We start from the raw sequence: 24,252 nt of genomic DNA on the forward strand, positions 1-24,252 counted from the left end.
CCATGCGGCCTTCACGGCCTCTAATCTGCCGGCCACTGATTAACGCCTTGTCCACATTTGCCGCGAAACTGCGGCTGACCCCCTACTACAGCGTGTCAAAGAACAAAGAAATGTACAGCACAGGAACAGGCCCTTCGGCCCTCCAAGCCCATGCCGACCATGCTGCCCGACTAAACTTCCACACAATCTTCTACTTTTCCTGGGTCTGTATCCCTCTATTCCCATCCTATTCATGTATTTGTCAAGATGCCCCTTAAATATCACTATCGTCCCTGCTTCCACCACCTCCTCCGGTAGCGAGTTCCAGGCACCGACTACCCTCTGTGTAAAAAAAAAAAAAAAAAAAAAAAAAAAAAAAACTTGCCTCGTACATCTACTCTAAACCTTGCCCCTCTCACCTTAAACCTATGCCCCCTAGTAATTGACCCCTCTACCCTGGGGAAAAGCCTCTGACTATCCACTCTGTCTATGCTCCTCATAATTTTGTAGACCTCGATCAAGTCGCCCCTCAACCTCGTGTCATGCGCCACATGACAGATGGGTGGCTCAAGGGCCAATGCCCGCAGTTCTACAATATCAGAGACGATCTGGCAGTAGTCGATGGTGTCCTCCTGAAGCTGGACCGCATCGTGATCCCGCACAGCATGCGCCTGCGCGTTTTGGAACAGCTACACGAGGGCCATCTTGGCGTGGAGAAGTGCCGACAGAGGGCCCGAGAGGCTGTGTACTAGCCCGGCATCAATGAGGACATCGCCAACACAGTGCTCAACTGCCCCACCTGTCAGCGGTTTCAGCCAGCCCAACCACGTGAGACCCTACAGCCCCATGAGTTGGTCACGTCCCCTTGGTCTAAGGTAGGCGTTGACCTGTTCCATGCGCACGGCAGGGACTATGTTCTGATTGTAGACTATTTTTCGAACTACCCGGAGGTTGTACGCCTGCACGACATCCCATCATTGGCGGTCATCCGTGCCTGCATGGAGACCTTCGCTCGTCATGGCATCCCACTCACTGTGATGTCGGACAATGGCCCCTGCTTCGCGAGCCAGGAATGGTCCAACTTTGCCAGCAGGTACAACTTTGTGCATGTGACATCCAGTCCCCTGCACCCCCAATCCAATGGCAAAGCGGAAAAGCACGTCCACATCGTCAAACGGCTCCTCTGCAAGGCTGCCGATGCAGGATCCGACTTCTACCTCGCTTTGCTGGCCTATTGTTCGGCCCCACTCTCCACGGGCCTGTTGCCAGCCCAGCTGCTCATGGGTCGCACCCCCAGGACCACGGTGCCGTCCATTCACGTCCCAGACCTCAACCACGTTCCGGTCCTTCAGTGGATGCAACAGTCTCGTGCACAACACAAGGCGGCGCATGACGCTCGGGCGACTGATCTCCCTGCTCTGGCGCCGGATGACAACGTCCGCATCCATCTTCCGGAGGGTGGCTGGTCTGCAACTGCTGTGGTTCTTCGGCAGGTGTCTCCTCGCACGTTCCTGGTTCGTCTGCCAGATGGTTCCATTCGCCGCCGCAATCGGCGTGCCCCTCGTCTCGTTCCATGCTCGCTGCGTGATCCTCCACTGGTGCCACGCCCTCCTGTTGTCCCCAACCTGGACTATGTGGAGATTCCGAATACTCTGCATCCTCCCCACTCTGCCGTGGCCCAGCCCGTTCCTCAGCCGGTGGCTCCTGACCCACCGTTGAGGCGGTCAACCAGACTTCGTCACCCACCTCAGAGACTTGACTTATGAGTTTTACGATGTTGGACTCTTTGATCTGTTCTGTTATCCTGTTTCATCGTTCCAGTAGTTTGTATATAATGTTCATTTCGTTGTTGGTGAGACACCCTATTTCTCGGCACCAGGCACCTTCCCGTGTAAATAGATTAGCCTCATGTACATAGTCATGTAAATAACATGCACACACATAGTCAGGTACATTCACAACACAATATCTATTGTCATGGAGGCACATATTCTTTATATAAAAGGGGGATGTCATAATATACACCAGTATATCATGGTGCAGACACACACACACACACTGATGGACATGCAGTGGGAGCAATCAGCATACACAACACCGCAGCCAATCACCAGTGAGAGCACACGCACTATAAAGACAGGGGACAGGAGAGTTCCGGCTCATTCTAGTAGCAGCCAGCTCGGAGCACAGAGCTCACAGCCTGCAACACAGACATTCACCATGTGCTGAGTGCATCACCTGGTTAGGACTAGGCAAGGGTCAACAGTTAAAGCTGGTATTGCATTTACCCACAGTTCAAGTATGTTAATATAGTTAACCTTATAATAAAATAGAGTTGCACCACTTCCAGTGTTGGTGACCTGTTTGTGATCCAGAACACCCAACACATCAAGGAAGACACAGAAAAAGCAATCTGAGATGGGCAGATTTGCGCGGGACTGCACTGCCTCGCTATGAGTAAGGGAACCAGCTCATTGGAAGGAAGGGTAAGGGCAGCAGAGCGCAGGGGAGGATGAGGAGACCGAGAGAATACCATCAGAGTGGGAGTGGGAGGAGGTCAGATTGACCCTGGGAGGGTGGGCCACCACAAACAGAAAAGGACGGCGGGGGAGGACAGAGAGGGGGATAAAAGGGGGAACGAGACCAAGGGGGATGGCGGCCATTTTGGGTGGTCCCCTAACATAGGGAAAGCCCGCAGTGCGGGGCACATCCTCTAGGTAAGTATGGTTGATCCCGCAGGAAGGGGTGGGACAGAAACCCTCCAACAGGATAGTCACCTGGAATATTAGGGGGCAGCACAGTAGTTAGCAGGGTCCCAGGTTCGATTCCTGACTTGGGTTACTGTCTGTGCGGAGTCTGCACGTCCTCCCGTGTGTGCGTGGGTTTCCTCCTGGTGCTCCGGTTTCCTCCCACAGTCCAAAGATGTGCAGGTTAGGTGGATTGGCTAAGCTAAATTGCCCTTAGTGTCCAAAAAGGTTTGGTGGGTTTGCTTGGTTACGGGGATAGGTTGGAAGTGTGGACTTAAGTGGGGTGCTCTTTCCAAGAGCCGGTGCAGACTTGATGGGCCGAATGGCCTTCTTCAGCACTATAAATTCTGTGACATTAACTGCGTAATGAAAAGGTCCAGGGTCTTCACCCACCTGAAAATAGGAGAAAGACCGACTGTGGGTAAGGAAGGGCTGCGGGTGGGACAGACCTACCATTCCTGCTATGGGATGAGGGCTAGGGGGGTAGTTATTCTGATCAGCAAAAGGACAGTGTTCACGGTTACAAAGGCGGTCACGTACCATCCCCCTGGGTCCGTCATGGTCAGCGGTGATCTAGACTGGGCACCAGTACTGGTGAATGTGTACGCGCCCAACTGAGATGACACGGTGTTTATAAAGAAGACCATGGCAGAAATCCCCAGCATAGACTCGCACCGACTGATCATGGGGGAGGGGGGGGGTTGTTGGGTAACTATGTACAGGACCTGCTGACGGACAAATTAAACCCCAGAACGGGGAAAACAACAGGCAGAACAGGGAACGTTTATGGAGCAAATGGAGGCAGTGGACCCAAGGCGGTTCATGCATCCAGGTGAAAAGGAATTCTCGTTCTTCTCACCAGTACACAGGCCACCATATTGCTGATACTTCTTTGTAGTGGGAAATAGGTGCTTTCAGAAATAGTCAGAGTGGAATACTCCGCAATTGTAATCTCCGACCACGCTCCGCACTACGTGGATATGAGGTAGGAGATGGGCTGCGCCCAACGCTCTCCCATTGAGGTTGGACATAAGCCTCCTGGCTGACAAGGTCTCCTGCTAGAAAACATTACAGGCCATAGACGATTATGTTACGAACAGCCATAACTGGGAAGTCTCACCTTCCACGTTCAGGGAGGCACTGAAGGTTGTGATTAGGGGAGAAATTATTGCCTACAAGGCCTGCAGAGATAAAGAAGAGAGAGCGGCTGGGCAACAACTGATTGACTCCATCCTGAAGGTCGACAGACGGTACTCCGAGGCCCTGACTGTAGAGCTTCTGGCGGAGAGGAAAAAACTACAAATGGATTTTAACCTGCAGTCCACCAGGAAAGCAGACATGGGGGAACCTTTTATGAGCACGGAGAGAAGGCTAGCTGCCTGCTGGCTCACCAGCTGAGAAAGCAGGCAGCCACGAGGGAAAGGACAGCAGGGGCTGACTCGTAGCAGATCCAAAAAGAGCAACAAAGCATTTGAGGCCTTCTACTTTAGGCCACACTTGGAGTATAGTGTTCAATTCTGGTCGCCACACTACCAGAAGGATGTGGAGGCTTTAGAGAGGGTGCAAAAGTGATTTACCAGGATGTTGCCTGGTGTGGAGGGCATTAGCTATGAGGAGCGGTTGAACAAACTCGGTTTCTTCTCACTGGAACAACGGAGGTTGAGGGGCAACCTGATAGAGGTCTACAAAACTATAAGGGGCATAGACAGAGTGGATAGGCAGAGGCTTTTCCCCAGGGTAGAGGGGTCAATTACTAGGGGGCATAGGTTTAAGGTGCGAGGGACAAGGTTTAGAGGAGATGTACGAGGCAAGTTTTTTTACATAGAGGGTAGTGGGTGCCTGGAACTCGCTGCCGGAGGAGGTGGTGGAAGCAGGGACGATAGTGACATTTAAGGGGCATCTTGACAAATACATGAATAGGATGGGAATAGAGGGATACGGACCCAGGAAGTGTAGAAGATTGTAGTTTAGTTGGGCAGCATGGTCGGCACGGGCTTGAAGGGCCGAAGGGCCTGTTCCTGTGCTGTGCTTTTCTTTGTTCTTTGTTCGTTTTACTGGCCGCTGTACACCTCCGAGCCCGCCGACGGGGACTCGGGGACGAAACAGTTCCTCGATGGACTGGACATGCCAGTCATGGGGTACCATAGATGGGAGCTGGAAGCACCACTAGATCTGGGAGACATCATGGAGAGCATCAGCTCCATGCAGGCGGGGAAGACGGCGAGACCCGATGGGTTCCCGGCGGAATTTACAAAAGATGTGCACCAGCACTCTCCCTGCGCCTGCGGTAAATGTTTGCGGACCCACTAGCGAGGGGCACCCTGCCTCCAATGCTAACACAGGCCACCACATCGCTGATACCCAAAGGCCCAATGGAATGTGGATCATATAGACCCACTTCACTGCTCAGTGTGGACGTGAGGTACTCGCAAATGTCCTGGCCAAGAGACTGGAGAACTGTGCAGCAGAGGTGGTCGCAGAAGACCAGACAGTCCACCATATTGCTGATCTGCAATTTGTGAAAGCTTTGTTCAGGGTAGACAGTTGACTGCGAACAACAGATGGCTGCTGAACGTGATAATGACCCCAGAGGTGACCATCTCCCTGGACGCAGAAAAGGTCTTCGACAGAGTCGAATGTAATTACCTCATTGAGATATGAGAGTGGTTTGGGCAGGGGACAGGGTTCACTTCAAGGGTGAAACTCCTGTATGTCGCCCCTAAGGCGAGCGTACAGACTAACACCGCCAGCTCTGAATACTCCAGCTGCACAGAGGCACATGACGTGGATGCCTGCTGTCCCCGCTCTCATTCGCCCTGGCAATTGAGCCACTGGCAACCGGCCTGCGAGAGGCTGGAAGGGAATCCAAAGAAGAAGCAACGAGCACAGTCTCCCTCTATGTGGATGACCTGCTTCTCCACATCTTGGACCCACAAAACCACAAAACGGCATGAAAGAAATAATGAAGTTCCTGCGAGTGTTTGGAGCCTTCTCAGGCGGAAGCAACGTTTTTCCAGTGAACCAGAGAGGAGGGAGGGGCAGTGCTGGAGGGTGGAGACTCTGGAGCAAAGTACTGAACGGCCAAAGCAAATTCCGCTACCTGGGGATCCAGATAGCCCATGACTGGACACGGATCCACAAATGGAACCTGACCAGTATGGCGGAGGAAGTAAAAAAGGACCTACAGAGATGGGCTGCACTCTTACTCTCCCTGGCGGGGAGGGTGCAGATGATCAAGATTAATGTACTGCCCAAGTTTCTCTGCCTGTTCTGATCCATACTGATCTACATCCTCGAGGCCTTATTCCAGGCAATCGACAAACTGATTATGACGTTTGGGGGAGGGGTGGGGGGGAGGAGAGAGAAGAATCCAAGGATCCCCAAAACAATACTACAAAGGAAAAGAAGTATGGGAGGCCACGCTCTCCCAAACCTGCAATATTACCACTGGGCAGCCGTGGCCAAGAGAATGAGAGGATGGGGAAGGGGAACTGCGGGGACCTGTACGGACGATTTTTAGAAAGAACACGCTCCCCACTGGACGAAACAAGGGAAAAATGGGAGGAAGAGCTAGGGACGGAAATAGGGTGTTGACTCTGGAGCAAGTACTGAACAGGGCCAACTCCACCTCCTCCTGCGCAAGGCTAAGTCTCATGCAACTAAAAGTGGTGCACAGAGCACACCTGACAAGAATCCGAATGAACAGGTTCTTCCCGGAGTTGAACGGTGCCAGGGAGGCCTGGCCAGCCACGCCCACATGTTCTGGGCATGCCCCAGAGTTGTCGGGTTCTGGACAGCCTTCTTTGAGGCGATGTCCAAGGTTGTGGGGATGAGAGTGGAGCCGTGCCCAAGAGTGGCAATCGTCGGGGTATTGGAGCAGGCAGAACTACTTATGGGGAAGAGGGCTGACACCCTTGCCTTTGCTTACCTTTTTTGAAAAATATTTTTATTCGGGTATTTGCAAAATTTTTATAACAAAGCATTAACATGGTAAAATAAACTAAACATTTTCCCCACCCGATCCAATCTTCACACACCTCAACCATCCAACACCTATCCGCCCGCCCCCCCCCCTTCAGAATGCTGTTTCTGCTGACATTTTAATTTTCCCCGAGAAAGTCGACGAACGGCTGCCACGTCCGAGATAATCCCAACAGTTGCCTTTGCTTCACTAATCGCCCATTGGAGAATCCTGCTCGGCTGGCGATCAGCACCACCCACAGCTGCAGACTGGCTGGCAGATCTATCGGAATTTCTCCACCTGGAGTCGCCATCCGAGGGTCAGAAGAGGGCTTCCACAAAACGTGGAGGCCATTCACTAACTTGTTCCAATACCCACTTGAAGCCAACAACCAATAGAATGGGGGAGGGGGAGTTGCACGAGAGCCAACCGGCCCACAGGGAGCAGACAGAAACTGGGGAGGGAAGGGGGGCAGAGGAAACAATAAAGGGGAAAGCCAGAAAGCGGCCGACACAGAGGCCAGAGGGCATAGCACAAAGCCACAAGAAAGAGAACCATCAAAGGCAAGCCATAACAGGATAGGGAGATGGGAGGAGGCCAAGCGATAAACGGGGGGGGGGCACCGCCCACATACAAATACCAGACAACCACCCATGGTAAAGTAAAGGGCCAAGACAAGGACCCTGAAATAGCGAAAAGGAGGGGACACAGAAAAAGAACAACTTGTAAATTGTAACCGTCGCGAGTGTGCAGTGTATAAAATAAAAAACTTTGACTTTCCTTTTGAATTTTTTTTTAATTAAAGGGTTACGCAACAAATGGAAAAATGAAAACAAGAGAAGTGTAGAGGAAGTCCAGGGGTGAATGTCCACAGACCCCTGAAGATAGCAGGACAGGTCAATAAGGTAGTTAAGACATGGGTAATCCTTTAACCGAGATATAGGATATAAGAGCAGTGCAGTTAGACTGGAGCTAAGCCACAACTTGAGTTATGTGCGCAGTTCTGGTCACCTCATTCCGAAAGGATGTAATTGTACCAGCAAGGGTACAAAGAGATTGAGTATGTTGCCAGGAGTGGAAAAATGCAACTATGAGGAAAGATAGGATGGGCTGAGTTTGTTGTCCTGAACAGAAAAGGCTGAGGGAGATTTGATTGAGATGTACAAAATTGTGAGGGGCTGGATAAAATGGACGGGGAGGGCCTATTTACTTTAGCAGAGAGTTCAGTGACTCGGAGACATAGGGTTAAAGTGATTGGTAGAAAGATTGGATGGGAGATGAAGGAAAACTTTCCACCCAGAGGTTTGTGAGGGTTTGCCCCTCACTGCCTGAAAGGATAGTGGAGGCAGAAACCCTCAACTTATTTTTTGAAAAGTGCCTGGATATTCACCTTCTGTGCCGTAACCTGCAGGGCTACGGACCAAATGCTGGAAAGTGGGATAAGGCTCTGTGGCTTGTTCTTGGCCGGCACAAACACAATGGGTCAAGTAGCCTCTTTCAGAGCCATCAACTTTCTATGATTCAGAGCCTCGGGTCACACACTTCCAATCTTAATGAGCAAAAGACTTTGAATATCCAGGTACATCTTCACTAAAAGCTAATCCTCGGGTACAGAAAGTCTAGGGTATGTTGACTTTTGGAATTACAAAGGGAAGGAAGTTATGCTTCAGTTCTACAGAACCTTGATCAGATCCCATCTGCAGTACAAAATATTGTTTTGGTACAGCACCTCCGGAAGGGTTGCAATGTGAATTATCCAGAATTACACCAAATTTAAAAGGTTAGGTTCAGAGGACAAAACACATAAATCTGGCTTGCATTCCCTTGATTGGATTGGATTTGTTTATTGTCACGTGTACCGAGGTACAGTGAAAAGTATTTTTCTGCGACCAGCTCGTACAGATCATTTAATACATGAAAAGAAAATATAATAAAAAGAAAATACATAATAGGGCAACACAAGGTCCACAATGTAAATACATAAATACATAGACACCGGCATCGGGTGAAGCATACAGGAGTGCAGTATTAGTCAGGTCAGTCCATAAGAGGGTCGTTTAGGAGTCTGGTAACAGTGGGGGAAGAAGCTGTACTTGAATCTGTTCATGAACAGATACTTGTGTATCTCCTGCCCGATGGAAGAAGTTGGAGTTTGAGTAAGCCGGGTGGGAAGGGCCTTTGATTATACTGCCCGCTTTCTCCATAGATAGAATCAATGGATAGGAGGCAGGATCGTGTGATGGACTGGGCTGTGTTCATGACTCTCTGAAGTTTCTTGCAGTCCTGAGCCAAGCAGTTGCCATACCAGGCTGTGATTCAGCCAGATAGGATGCTTTCTATGGTTCATCTATAAAAGTTGGTAAGAGTCAGTGTGGACATGCTGAATTTCCTTAGTTTCCTGAGGAGGTATAGACGCTGTTGTGCTTTCTTGGTGGTAGCATTAATGTGGGTGGACCTGGACAGATCTTTGGTGATGTGCACCCCTAGGAATTTGAAGCTGTTAACCATCTCCAACATGGCCCTGTTGATGCAGATAGGTGTGTGTACGGTACTTTGCTTCCTGAAGTCTTGAGTTTAGAAGCTTGAGGGATGATCTACTTGAGTTGATCAAAAAGATAAAGGGATTCGATGGAGTAGATAATCTATTTTTCTGAAGGGTGTTGTGGGCCAGTTTAGAAAACTCCAAAGTATATCATGGAGTTCACCTGACCTACAACTGTTTATTGATTTTGGTTATGAAGAGCATAAAGGCCTGCCTTTCAGGTGTTATTCAACAGAGGCCTTAAGCACTTTAATCAAAAACAAAGTTTCTGTGAGGAGTGTGCACGTTCTCCCCGTGTCTGCGTGGGTTTCCTCCGGGTGCTCCGGTTTCCCCCCTCAAGTCCTGAAAGAAGTGCTTGTTAGGTGAATTGGACATTCTGAATTCTCCCTCTGTATCTGAACAGGTGCCGGAATGTGGCGACTAGGGGATTTTCACAGATAGATGACCAAAAGCTTGGTCAGAGTTGGGCTTTAAAGAGTGTCATAGAATCATAGAAGTTTACAGCATGGAAACAGGCCCTTCGGCCCAACCAGTCCATGCCGCCCAGTTTTTACCATTAAGCTAGTCCCAGTTGCCCGCACTTGGCCCATAACCCTCTATACCCATCTTACCCATGTAACTATCTAAATGCTTTTTAATAGAGGGAGGGAATTTAATAGAGGTTAACAAAAAAGAGGGAGACAAGGTAGAGAAAGAGACAGGGTTTGAGTGAGAAGTCCGAGCTTGGGGCCTAGGGAGCTGAAGGCATGGTCACCAAAGGTGGAGCAATTAAAATCAGGGAGTCCAAGAGGCCAGAAATAGAGGAACAGCGATCTGTTGAAGGATTGTGGGAGTGGAGGAAATCTGAGATCAGGAGGGGGTGAGATATGGGAGGGATTTGACTCGTAGGATGAAAATTTTAAAATCAAAGTGTTGCTTAATCAATAGCTAGTTTAGCTCAACACAGGGGTGAGGTGAATGGGATTTTATGCATGTTAGGATGCAGTTAGCAGTGGTTTGGATGACATCACGTTTAGGGAGGGTAGATCGTGGGAAGCTGATCAGGAGTTTGTTAGAAGTTACAAAGGATGAATGAAGAGTGGAATCAGATAATGTTACGGAGGTGGAAATAGCTGGTCTTGTTGATGGCATAGATATGTAATCAAGCACATCTTGGAGTGAGGTATGAACCAAGGTTGCCGACAGCCTGGTTCAGTCCCGTGACGTTTGCCAATGGCTAGGGAATGGTGTTGTTTGTGACAATGGCTTTGGTGATCCCAATATTTAATTGGAGTAAATTTCTGTTCCTCCAGTACTGTTCTCCTGAATATTGGATGGTGGTTTTGGAGAGAGTGAATGCTGTCCACTCCCCTCCATATTTTGGTGGCAATATTAGATTGTGTGCTAACAAAAATTGAATTACTTATCAAATGCATTGATTGGAATGCCTTGGTTTGGTTGGGTGTTTGGCACAGGTCTGGCACATGTAGTTAGCTAATACCCTCAGCTGTTAGGCTTGGCTCGAGCATGGTTTGTGGATCAACTGAAGTTCTGACATGCCTGGTGGTGTTCCAAGGCTTTGACAGGGGTGACTGTGGCACAGGTGAAGCAGGATGCATATAGCACAAGAGCTAAACAACTGAAAATTTAGTCTGGTTTTATATTCAAATCTGGTTGATGTTGAATTGTGTACAATTTTATAAAACCTGAGGCACTGACATTTCTTTCCTTTTTTAATAAATATTGATAGATTTCTCATGTGTTGATGCTGACCGCTTCTATGACCATTATGTGTGGACAAAGCAGGAACTGATTCATCGCTTGTTTTGTCCTCTGAACAAGGAGCTGCTGCAGCTAATACAGCCTCCCTCCGGGTTCACTGTTGAATGGAGCAAGAATTGTCTTCCTTTGAATATTAACCAGAGTTCTCGCATAATTAACACCACCTACCCAAATGGGACTGCATTTCTCACATTCCATGCCCTCCACAATATTGATGCTGGAAATTACACCTGCACTGTCAGCTTGAAAGGCCAGAGGTCTCATTCCTTCACCATGCGACTCCGATTGGAAGGTGAGGATTTTGCAGCTCAGTGTGATTAAATGGTTTATAAAATCAGCAAGTCTCAGGGACCCAGTGCCTGAGGAGGACAGCGTTTAGATTCTAAATTGGTGAGTCCGTGTATCAACATTCTCGTTAGATATTCTCCGCTATCACAAAGATATCTGGATATCTTTGCTCAGGCCAGAGAATTGCTCGCTTCATTGAATTATCCCGTTTGGTAAATGAAAGAATCTTGAACCAAAGCAATGCTCTTGTGCACACATTTTACTTGATTAAATTGATGTCATCCAAACCACGGTGGCTTCGACAAGATTGTTGGTATCAAACACTCTCGTGTTCAGTGGGTTGATAGACTGAGACCTGACTGTTGGCGTGAGAAATGTAAAGATGTCCTGCTCCTAACTACACAGACTCACCAATTTAGAATCGAAACACTTTCCACTCTAGACGCTTGGTCCCTTACACAGTTCTGTACCGTTACCTTTACCACTGAAGGTGGGTAGAGGTAATACTTATTAGTCCCTTTAAACGGCGGGTTGTGATGTAGTCTCAGTATACATGGTGTCCATGTTGGTGCATCATTATTAGAGATGCTGGGATAAACCTCCTAGTTCTTTTTTCAGTTCTGTGCACTGCTAAATGTAATGCAAATCTAATATAACTTCAACGCTGATTCTAAATGTGTTATGTTAAAGTAGTCACTGATTACCTCTGCGGGATTCCTCATGCTTCAACCCACCTTTCCTATTGTCCTAGACCTCACCACTTAGTCATTAGGATACTAGTTACTGTTATATTTGTGGTTGCCTAAAGAGTTTGTTGCCTGTTTGCTTTGAGGATCAACGCCAGTCTTGGTAGTGATCTATGTATAGAAATAGTGCGGTGATGTGACCTTGTGATGATTGTGCTAATGAACAAAGAAATCGGAGTTCGAATTTGCGATTTTTCTGCAGAATCGAATATCGTATAGATTTTGTCTGCTTGCGCTGCTATCACCACCCTCACAATTGTTTCTTCAAGTAGTCACACTTCATTTATCTGCAAGCTATAGGAAGGCAATGTACCTGAACATGATCTATGCGCTCACCCAACCCACCGCTGCATGAACAATTCCCAGCAAAATCACTGGGTAGTAAGTAGGAGCAGGTCGGTTTAGCATCTTTCCCCATCCATCTTTTTAAAAATAAATTGAGTACCCAATTTTTTTGTTTCCAATTAGGGGGCAATATTAGCATGGCCAATCCACCGAACCTGCACAGGGGTTGTGGGGGTGAGATCCACATAGACAAGGAGAGAATGTGCAAACTCCACACAGACAGTGACCTAGGGCCGGGATAGAACCCGGTCCTCAGCTCCGTAGGGAGCAGTGCTAACCACTGCGCCATCGTGCATCCCATTCCTCCTTCCATCTACCAGGTCAGAATACACAATTGGACATCAGCAACCATTGCCTGGCTGAAATTGCTGAATTAAAGTGGATCAGGAATCGATAGTGCAGTCTTCTGGACTGTATGGTTGTCCTTATTGCATTGTTGAGCACTGTGCACAATCCAATGTCCTCTGTTGAGAAGGAGAGTGAGAATAAATGAGTCTTTTTGTTCAAGACCAGTGGTGACACAGTGGTTAGCACTGCTGTTTCTCAGCGTAGGGACCCGGGTTAGATTCTGACCTTGGGTGACTCTGTGAAGTTTGCACTTTTCCCTTTGTCTGCATGTATTTCCTCCGGGTGCTCCGATTTCCTCCCACAGTTCAATGATGTACAAGTTAGGTGGATTGGCTATGCTAAATGGTAGCACAGTGGGTAGCACTGTTACTTCACAGCTCCAGGTTCCCAGGTTCGATTTCCGACTTGGGTCACTGTTTGTGTGGAGTCTGCACGTTCTCCTCTGTGTGGGTTTCCTCCAGGTGCTCCGGTTTCCTCCCACAAGTCCCGAAAGACACGGCGTTAGGTAATTTGGATATTCTGAATTCTCCCTCTGTGTATCCAAACAGGCGCCGGAGTGTGATGACTAGGGGCTTTTCATAGTAACTTCATTGCAGTGTTAATGTAAGCTTTCTTGTGACACTAGTAAAGATTATTATTATTAAATTCCCATTAGTGTCCAAAGGATTAGGTGAGGTTACGAGATAGGGCGGGGGAATTAGCCCAGGTAGGGCGGTCGGTGCAGACGTGATGGGCCGAATGGTCTCCTTCTACACTGTAGGGAATCTATGAGTACGCATTTTCAGTTGTTCTGTCATGTAGCACATGTTTAAACAGGATGTCAAAAATTGGTCCTTTATTGTATTACCTTCCACTTGTTTAGTGTGAACACCCATGAACATGAATTATTAGAGAGCAATTCGAACTGCAGATAAATATGCCTGCAGGAGATGGAGAGTTGTTAAAAGTAAAATAAATCAACCTATTCAGTGCAGATACATCTCTAGTTTTGATTCTTTATGCAGAAAAGGCAGAAGTGCAGATTTTTTTTTTATTGTTTAAGGAAACCTCGGTGTACTTGTTCCTCAAATGTCAGGCTGTATTTTATGACGGATATGACAGACGAGTGGGCCACTCCTGACTTGGTTGCATACTAGCAGTCAGAAAGTGTCTTGCCCTCTCTCTGCAAAATAGATCTGTAGATCCCACTCTCTTGTGGAAGGGTATTTTAAATCTCTACAGTAAGTCTTAATGTTGGCTTATTTAACATTGTTTCAATTTAATATTAATAACATAGCGTCAATATATCCATTTAATGTTGCCAGTTTCACTTTACTGTCACGTCATTTGCCACAGACTTTCTCTTATGTAGCCTGCCAGCTCACATGATCTTTCTTTGGGGTGGCACAGTGGTTAGCACTGCTGCTTCAGAGCTCCAGGGTCCCAGGTTCAATTCTGACCTCAGGTGACAGTCTGTCAGGAGTTTGCACTTTTTCCCCCATGTCTGCGTCGGTTTTCTCTGTTTTCCTCCCATAGTTGGATGTGCAGGTGAGGTGGATTGGCGATGCTAAATTGCCCCATAGTGTCCAAAAGGTTGGTGGGGTTACGGGGATAGAATGGAGGTGTCGGCCTAAGTAGGGTGCTCTTTCCAAGGGTCATTGCAGACTCAATGGGCCAAATGGCCTCCTTCTACACTGGAAATTCCATGATTGCGGTGCTCCCGCTGTGGCCCTCAGTACCTCTTCCTCCGACTACCAGTCGTTGCCGATTCCCGCCCTTGTATCTCTCCTCAGCCCTCTTCTTACCTTAGTCCCTAAAAACTGTAGCACAGTGGTTAGCACTGTTGCTTCACAGCGCCAGGGCCCCAGGTTCGTTTCCTGGCTTGGGTCACTGTCTGTGTGGAGTCTGCACGTGTTCTCCCTGTGTCTGTGTCCAGTTGCCACAAGCCCTGAAAGATGTGCTTGTTAGGTGAATTGGACATTCAGAATTCTCCCTCTATGTACACAAACAGGCGCTGGAATGTGCCAACTAGGGGCTTTTCACAGTAACTTCATTGCAGTGTTAATGTAAGCCTACTTGTGACAATAAAGATTATTATAATAAAAGTCTGTTCTTCAGCTGCACCTCTTCTGGTTCCTGGCTTGACTTCTCAACTGTGACTGAGGTCCTAGGCTCCATCCAGTGGCAGGCGTTGGGTGGTGCAGGTAATCCTGGGATTTTAGCTGCTACCTGCACCAACCAACTTCTGCCACGAGGCACAATCTGACCAGTCAAAAAGTACTGTACTGCAGGTCAGTGTATTAAAAAAAAAAAAAAAATTTTAATTTAGATTTTAAATTATATTTTACAAATATCGTACAAAGAATAAAAAAACACTAATAATCAATGCAAAACAAGGACAGTGTAGAACAAGAACTATTGCAAATATAGGAACCACCGAGACGGGATGAATTTAGAGCAATAGACGTAATGATCTAGTGCCTCCAGTTTTGATAATGCATCAATCCAAAAACAGATACAGATTAAGGGGGAAAAGAGGATACCGTGGGTAGCACAGTTGCTTCACAGCTCCAGGGTCAGAGGTTCGATTCCCGGCATGGGTCACTGTCTTGTGCGGAGTCTGCACGTTTTATAGAATTTACAGTGCAGAAGGAGGCCATTCAGCCATTCGAGTCTGCACCGGCTCTTGGAAAGAGCACCCTACACAAACCCACACCTCCACCCTATCCCCATAACCCAGTAACCCCACCCAACACTAAGGGCAATTTTGGACACTAAGAGCAATTTATCATGGCCAATCCACTTAACCTGCACATCTTTGGACTGTACAGGAAACCGGAGCACCCGGAGGAAACCCACGCACACACGGGGAGGATGTGCAGACTCCGCACAGACAGTGACCCAAGCCGGAATCGAACATGGGACCCTGGAGCTGTGAAGCAATTGAAGAGATAGGAGAGGTCTTGAATGAGTTTTTTTCTTCTGTATTTACAAATGAGAGGGGCGATATTGTTGGAGAGGACAGTGTGAAACAGATTGGTAAGCTCAAGGAAATACTTGTTAGGAAGGAAGATGTGTTGGGCATTTTGAAAAACTTGAGGATAGACAAGTCCCCCGGGCCTGACGGGATATATCCAAGGATTCTATGGGAAGCAAGAGATGAAATTGCAGAGCCGTTGGCAATTATCTTTTCGTCCTCACTGTCAACAGGGGTGGTACCAGGGGATTGGAGAGTGGCGAATGTCGTGCCCCTGTTCAAAAAAGGAACTAGGGATAACCCTGGGAATTACAGGCCAGTTAGTCTTACTTCGGTGGTAGGCAAAGTAATGGAAAGGGTACTGAAGGATAGGATTTCTGAGCATCTGGAAAGACACTGCTTGATTAGGGATAGTCAGCACGGATTTGTGAGGGGTAGGTCTTGCCTTACAAATCTTATTGAATTCTTTGAGGAGGTGACCAAGCATGTGGATGAAGGTAAAGCAGTGGATGTAGTGTACATGGATTTTAGTAAGGCATTTGATAAAGTTCCCCATGGTAGGCTTCTGCACAAAGTAAGGAGGCATGGGATAGTGGGAAATTTGGCCAGTTGGATAACGAACTGGCTAACCGATAGAAGTCAGAGAGTGGTGGTGGATGGCAAATATTCAGCCTGGATCCCAGTTACCAGTGGTGTACCGCAGGGATCAGTTCTGGGTCCTCTGCTGTTTGTGATTTTAATTAATGACTTGGATGAGGGAGTTGAAGGGTGGGTCAGTAAATTTGCAGACGATACGAAGATTGGTGGAGTTGTGGATAGTAAGGAGGGCTGTTGTCGGCTGCAAAGAGACATAGATAGGATGCAGAGCTGGGCTGAGAAGTGGCAGATGGAGTTTAACCCTGAAATGTGTGAGGTTGTCCATTTTGGAAGGACAAATATGAATGCGGAATACAGGGTTAACGTTAGAGTTCTTGGCATTGTGGAGGAGCAGAGAGACCTTGGGGTCTATGTTCATACATCTTTGAAAGTTGCCACTCAAGTGGATAGAGCTGTGAAGAAGGCCTATGGTGTGCTCGCGTTCATTAACAGAGGGATTGAATTTAAGAGCCGTGAGGTGATGATGCAGCTGTACAAAACTTTGGTAAGGCCACATTTGGAGTACTGTGTACAGTTCTGGTCGCCTCATTTTAGGAAGGATGTGGAAGCTCTGGAAAAGGTGCAAAGAAGATTTACCAGGATGTTGCCTGGAATGGAGAGTAGGTCTTACGAGGAAAGGTTGAGGGTGCTAGGCCTTTTCTCATTAGAGCGGAGAAGGATGAGGGGCGACTTGATAGAGGTTTATAAGATGATCAGGGGAATAGATAGAGTAGACAGTCAGAGACTTTTTCCCCAGGTGGAACACACCATTACAAGGGGACATAAATTTAAGGTGAAAGGTGGAAGATATAGGAGGGATATCAGAGGTAGGTTCTTTACCCAGAGAGTAGTGGGGGCATGGAATGCACTGCCTGTGGAAGTAGTTGAGTCGGAAACATTAGGGACCTTCAAGCAGCTGTTGGATAGGTACATGGATTACGGGAAAATGATATAGTGTAGATTTATTTGTTCTTAAGGGCAGCACGGTAGCATTGTGGATAGCACAATTGCTTCACAGATCCATGGTCCCAGGTTCGATTCCGGCTTGGGTCATTGTCTGTGCGGAGTCTGCACGTCCTCTCCGTGTCTGCGTGGGTTTCCTCCGGGTGCTCCGGTTTCCTCCCACAGTCCAAAGATGTGCGGGTTAGGTGAATTGGCTAATGATAAATTGCCCTTAATGTCCAAATTGCCCTTGGTGTTGGGTGGAGGTGTTGAATTTGGGTAGGGTGCTCTTTCCAAGAGCTGGTGCAGACTCAAAGGGCCGAATGGCCTCCTTCTGCACTGTAAATTCAATGATAATCTATGATTAATCTAGGACAAAGGTTCGGCGCAACATCGTGGGCCGAAGGGCCTGTTCTGTGCTGTATTTTCTATGTTCTATGTTCTATCCACAATGCTACCGTTCTCCCCATGTCTGCGTGGGTTTCCTGCGGGTGCTCCGGTTTCCTCCCACAGTCCAAAGATGTGCAAGTTAGGTGGATTGGCCATGCTAAATTCCCCTAAGTGTCCAAAATGGTGGGGTGGGGTTACAGGGATAGGGTGGAGGTGTGGGTTTGTGTAGCGTGGTCTTTCCACGATCCGGTGCAAACTCGATGGGCCGAATGGCCTCCTTTTGCACTGTAAATTCTATGATTCTATAAAGCTATATAAATACGAAAGGATGACAGCTCAGGCCACGCACCTTTCTGTATTGCGAGAATAAGACTTCCAAAATGGCTCATGGAAAACCCAACGGGAATAAGTCTAATGAGGTGGTGCCTTTAAAATTAAGATAGGAATCCCATACTTTATGGAATTCATCGGACTTAGAACGGATCACAGATGTCACGGGTTCCATAGGAATACATTTCATAACCATTTTATGCCAGTTTCGAATTCAAGGATATTTGTCGCTGATCTAGCAGCATAGGATTTTCTTACAAGCTGCAAATTTTCTTTAAAAATTCATTTACGGGATGTGGGCATCGCTGGTTAGGCCAGCGTTTTTTGCCCATCTCTAGTTGCCCTTCAGAAGGTGGTGGTGAGCTGCCTTCTTGAATGCTACAGTCCCTGAGGTGCAAGTACACCCATTGTGCTGTTAAGGAGGGAGTTCCAGGACTTTGACCCAGTAACAGTGAAGGAACGGTGATATTGATATAGCTCCAAGTCGGGTGGTGAGTGATTTGGGAGGTGAACCTCCGGGTGGTGGGGTTCCCAGGTAGCTACTCTTGTCCTTCTAAATGGGGGGGTCATGGTTTAGAAGGTGCTGCGTAAGGAACATTGGCAAGTTACTGCAGTGCATCTTGTAGATGGTACACGGCTGCCACTGTTTGCCAGTGATGGAGGGATTGAATATTTCGCAAGGGGTAGTAATCAAACGGGTTGCTTCGTCCTTGATGATGTTGAGCTTTGTGAGTGTTGTTGGAGCTGCACTCATCCAGGCAAGTGGGAAGTATTCCATTACACTCCTGACGTGTGTCTGTAGGTGGACAGGCTTTGGGAGGAGGGGGGTGGGGGGAGAGAGTGGGCCGAGGTAGGAGGTGAGTTATTCACCTTAGGATTCCTAGCCTTTGACCTTCTCTGGTAGCCACAGTATTAATATGGCTAGTCCAGTTCTGGAGTTTAGTTTCTGGAGTTCAGTTTCTGGTCAATGGTAACCCCAGGATATTGATTGTCAGGGATTCAGCAACGGTAATGCCACTCAATGTCAAGAGGTGATGGTTAGATTCTCCCTGTAGGAGATGGTCATTGCCTGGCACTTGTGTGGCATGAATGTGACTTGCCACTTGTCAGTCCTAGCCTGGATATTGTTCAAGTCTTGCTGCATTTGGACATGGGCTGCTTCATTATCTGAGGAGTCGCAAATGGTGCTGAACGTTGTGCAGTCATTCGCAAACATCCCTACTTCAGACCTTATGATGGAAGGGAGATGATTGATAAAGCAGCTGAAGATGGTTGGGCCCAGGACACTACCCTGAGGAACTCCTGCAGTGATGTCCTGGAGCTGAGATGATTCATCTCCAACCACCACAATCATGTTCCTTTGTGTCAGGTATGACTCTAGCCAGCGGAGCGTTTTGCCCCTGATTCCAATTGACCCCAGTTTTGCTAGGGCTCCTTGATGCCATACTTGGTCAAATGCTGCCTTAATGTCAAGGACAGTCACTCTCACCTTATCTCTGGCATTCAGTTCTTGTGCCCATGATTGAACCAAGGCTGTAATGAGGTCAGGAGCTGAGTGACCCTAACGGAACCCAAACTCCGTGAGTAGGTTATTGCTGAGTAAGTGACACTTAATAGCATTGGAGATGACTCCTTCCATCACTTGCTGATGATGGAGAGTAGGCTGATAGGGAGGTAATTGGTTGGGTTGGAATTGTCCTGTTTTTTGTGTACAGCACATATCTGGGCAATTTTCCACATTGCCGGGTAGATGCCAGTGTTGTAGCTGTACTGGAACAGCTTGGCTGGGGTGCAGCAAATTCTGGAGCACAAGTCTTCAGTAGTATTGCTGGAATGTTATCAGGGCCCATAGCCTTTGCAGTATCCAGTGCCTTCAGCCATTTCTTGATATCACGTGGAGTGAATCGCATTTGCTGAATTGGCATCTGTGATACTGGGGACCTCTGGAGGAGACGGTGGGTGGATCATCCACTCGGTACTTCTGGCTGAATGCTTCAGCCTTGCCTTTTGCACAGATGTGCAGGGCTCTTCCATTATTTGAGGATGGAGATATTTGTGGAGCCTCCTCCTCCAGTGAGCTGTTTAATAGTCCACCACCATTCACCGCTGGATGTGGCAGGACTGCAGAGCTTAGATCTGATGTGTTCATTGTGGAATAGTTTAGCTCTGTCTATTACTTAGCTGCTTATGCCCTTTGGTATACGAGTTGTCCTGTTTTGAAGCTTCACCAGGTTGACCCCTCCATTTTGGGGTATGCCTGGTATTGCTCCAGGCATGCTCTCCTGCACTCTTCATTGAACCAGGGTTGATCCACTGCCTTGGTGGTGATGATACAGTGGGGGATATGCCGTGCCATGAGGTTGCCAATTGTGGTTAAGTACAATTCTGCTGCAGCTGATGGTCCACAGCGCATCATGGATGCCCTGTCTTGAGTTGCTAGATCTGTCCGAAGTCTATCCCATTTAGCACGGTGGTAGTGCCACACATCACGATGGAGGGTATCCTCAATTGTGTCCACAAGGATTGTGCGGTGGTCACTTCTACCGATACTGTCATGGAGAGATACATCTACAGCAGGCAGATTGGTGAGGATGAGAAAAAGTACGTTTTACCCTCTTGGTTCCCTCACCACCTGCTGCAGTCCCTGTCGAGCAGTTCTTTGGGACCAGGCCAGCTCAGTCTATGGCGGTACGACCAAGCTACTGTTGATGATGGACATTGAAGTCCCCACTGAGTATATTCTGTGCCCTTGCTACCCTCAGTGTTTCCTCCCAAGTAGTGTTCAACACGGAGGAGTACTGGTTCATCAGCTGATGGTGGACGGTACGTGTTAATGAGCAGGAGATTTCCTTGCCATTGTTTAACCTGAAGCCTTGAGACTTCATGAGATCCAGAGTTGATGTTGAGAACTCCCAGGGAAACTACTTCCTGACTACCTCAATATTAAGCCAAATGGAAGTCGAGTCTTTCCAAACCCAGTCCCTTATGAACCTAAGAACAAAGAAAATTACAGCACAGGCACAGGCCCTTCGGCCCTCCCAGATCCTTTATCTAAACCTGTCGCCTATGTTCCAAGGATTGACTTCCCTCTGTTCCCTGCCCGTTCATATATCTGTCTAGATGCATCTTAAATGATGCCTTCGTGCCCACCTCTACTACCTCTGCTGGCAAAGCGTTCCAGGCACCCACCACCCTAAGCAAAAAAAACTTTCCACGCACATCACCCTTAAATTTTCCCCCTCTGACCTTGAAATCGTGACCCCTTGTAATTGACACCCCCACTCTGGGGGGAAAAAGCTTGTTGCTATCCACCCTGTCCATACGTCTCATAATTTTGTAGATCTCAATCAGGTCCCCCCTCAACCTCTGTCTTTCCAACGAAAACAATCCTCATCTACTCAACCTTTCTTCATAGCTAGCACCCTCCATACCAGGCAACATCCTGGTGAACCTCCTCTGCACCCGCTCTAAAGCATCCACATCCTTCTGATAATGTGGCGACCAGAACGGCACGCAGTATTCCAAATGTGGCCTAACTAAAGTCCTATACAACTGTAACATGACCTGCCGACTCTTACCCCGTCCGATGAAGGCAAGCATGCTGTAACCCTTCTTGACCACTCTATCGACCTGCGTTGCCACCTTGAGGGTACAATGGACCTGAACTCCCAGATCTCTCTGTACATCAATTTTCCCCATTGACCGTATAGTCCGCTCTTGAATTGGATCTTCCAAAATGCATCACCTCGCATTTGCCTGGATTGAACTCCATCTGCCATTTCTCTGCCCAACTCTCCAATCTATCTATATTTTGCTGTATTCTCTGACAGTCCCCCTCGCTATCTGCAACTCCACCAATCTTAGGATCATCTGCAAACTTGCTAATCAGACCACCTATACCTTTGTCCAGATCATTTATGTATATCACATTTATGTGGTCTGAGGACGGATCCCTGTGGAACACCACTGGTCACCTTTCTCCATTTTGAGACACTCCCTTCCACCACTACTCTCTGTCTCCTGTTGCCCAGCCAGTTCTTTATCCATCTAGCTAGTACACCCTGAACCCCATGCGACTTCACTTTTTCCATCAACCTGCCATGGAAACTTTATCAAACGCCTTACTGAAGTCCATGTATATGACATCTACAGCCCTTCCCTCATCAATTAACTTTGTCACTTCCTCAAAGAATTCTATTAGGTTTGTAAGACATGACCTTCCCTGCACAAAACCATGCTGCCTATCACTGATATGTCTATTTTCTTCCAAATGTGAATAGATCCTATCCCTCAGTATCTTCTCCAACAGTTTGCCTACCACTGACGTCAAGCTCACAGGTCTATAATTCCCTGGATTATCCCTGCTACCCTTCTTAAACAAAGGGACAACATTAGCAATTCTCCAATCCTTCGGGAGGAGGAACGTGTTACACCCTAATGTTCGGGACACCCAGACCACCTTTAGCCCCTGGGAGCTGGACTTTGGCAAACTTTAGGCGAGGCTTCTTCTAGTTCCAGATCAACAAACTGATCATTCATTAATCTCCTTTAGCTGACAACAAAATTGGCAACATTTGCAGGGGATATAACAATCTGGACAACATGTTCATGTTAACCAAGGCAATCCTGCCCAGCCATGAAACACGCAGGGATGACAAACGAGCCAAGTCCCACCTAATAGTAGCAACCAACTGAGGGAAATTGGCCCCATATAAACTGCTAAAAGAAGGGGACACACCCGGCTGCTTAAACTCCAATAGGGACCACCTAAGGGGAAAATTAGAGGGGGGGGGGGGCAAGGTCTGCCCCTCAGCTCTCCCACCGGCATATCCTCTGACTTTGTAAAATTGATCTTATAACCGGAAAAGGCACAAAATCTATCTACCACGCCAATGATAGCAGGAACCGCAACGTCTGGCGACACAAACAGCAGCACATCGTTCGGATAAAGCGTAATCTTGTGCTGCTTCTCTCCACACCACCCCCAATTTCAGGGCGTTCCGCCTGTTAGCCACCGCCAAAGGTTCTATAGTCAACACAAAGAACAAGGGGGATAGGTGGCAGCCCTACCCGGACCCTCTCTGGAGTCCAGACTTAAAACATATCGTGAGCACCGCCATCACAGGCCTATGATACAACATCTGAATTCATTTAACATAGTAGTTAGATTTAGAATAGATTTTGATTTATTGTCACATGCACTGAGGTACAGTCAAAAGTATTGTTCGGCGTACAGATCACTCCATGCATGAAGAAAACATAGGACATATGATAAATACATAGACATAGGCAGCAGGAGGTGTAGACAGAGTCAATGGATAGGAGGCGGGTTTGTGTGATGGACTGGGCTGTCTTCGCGACTTTCTGTTTCTTACGGCCTTGGGCCGAGCAGTTGCCATACCAAGCTGTGATGCAGCTAGGGAGGATGCTTTCTATTGTGCATCTGCAAAAATTGTTAAGAGTCAATGTGGGGGACGGCACATGGCAACCTCATGGCCTCCACACTGGGACTGCGGCACTGAGGACCCATCTTCAAATCCCGGCCCTGGGTCACTGTCCGTGTGGAGTTTGCGCATTCTCCCCGTGTCTGCGTTGATTTCACCCCCACAACCTAAAGATGTGCAGGGTAGAAGGATTGACCACGCTAAATTGTCCCTTAATTGGAAAATAAAATAATTGGGTGCTCTAAATTTTTTTTTTTAAAAGAGTCAATGTGGACATGCTGAATTTCCTAGTTTACTGAGGAAGTATAGGCACTGTTAGGCTTCCTTGGTCGTAGCCTTGATGTGGGTGGACCAGGACAGATTGTAAGTGATGTGCACACCTAGGAATTTGAAGCTGTCAACTATCTGGTATTCCCGTACCAGCCTCCCCGAACAGGCGCTGGAATGTGGCGACTGGGGGCTTTTCACATAACTTCATTTGAAGCCTACTTGTGACAATAAGCGATTTTCATTTCATTTTCATTTCATCTCCAACCTCGGCACCATTTGATGCAGACTGGGGTGTGTACGACACTTTGCTTCCTGAAGTCGATGACCAGCTCTTTAGTTTTGCTGACGTTGAGAGAAAGGTTGTTGTCATTGCATCATGCCACTACGTTCTCTATGTTCCTCCTGTACTATGACTCTTCGTTGTTTGAGATCTGACCCACTATGGTCATGTCATCAGTAACATGTAGATGGATTTGGAGCCAAATTTTGCCACACAGTCGTGTGTGTATAAGGAGTATAGTAGGGGGTTAAGTATGCAGTCTGTGGGGCCCCAATATTGAGAACTAT

At 47.8% G+C, this 24,252-nt stretch overlaps 1 protein-coding gene across 3 annotated transcripts in view; it reads left to right on the top strand.

Moving 5' to 3' along the window:
* sigirr (single immunoglobulin and toll-interleukin 1 receptor (TIR) domain) overlaps positions 1 to 24,252 on the top strand; it is an 83,052-nt gene that overhangs the window by 26,879 nt on the left and 31,921 nt on the right. For 2 of the 3 annotated variants that reach the window (XM_072518968.1, XM_072518969.1), the window contains exon 2: positions 10,959 to 11,282. The exons of the other annotated variant lie outside the window; for it this stretch is intronic. In XM_072518968.1, coding sequence (XP_072375069.1) covers positions 10,959 to 11,282 — 324 coding nt within the window. The remainder of the gene's footprint in view (positions 1 to 10,958; positions 11,283 to 24,252) is intronic. 3 annotated transcript variants of the gene reach the window in all.

This window comes from Scyliorhinus torazame, chromosome 10 (genome assembly GCF_047496885.1).
Source record: "Scyliorhinus torazame isolate Kashiwa2021f chromosome 10, sScyTor2.1, whole genome shotgun sequence".
In the NCBI taxonomy this organism is placed as follows: domain Eukaryota; kingdom Metazoa; phylum Chordata; class Chondrichthyes; order Carcharhiniformes; family Scyliorhinidae; genus Scyliorhinus; species Scyliorhinus torazame.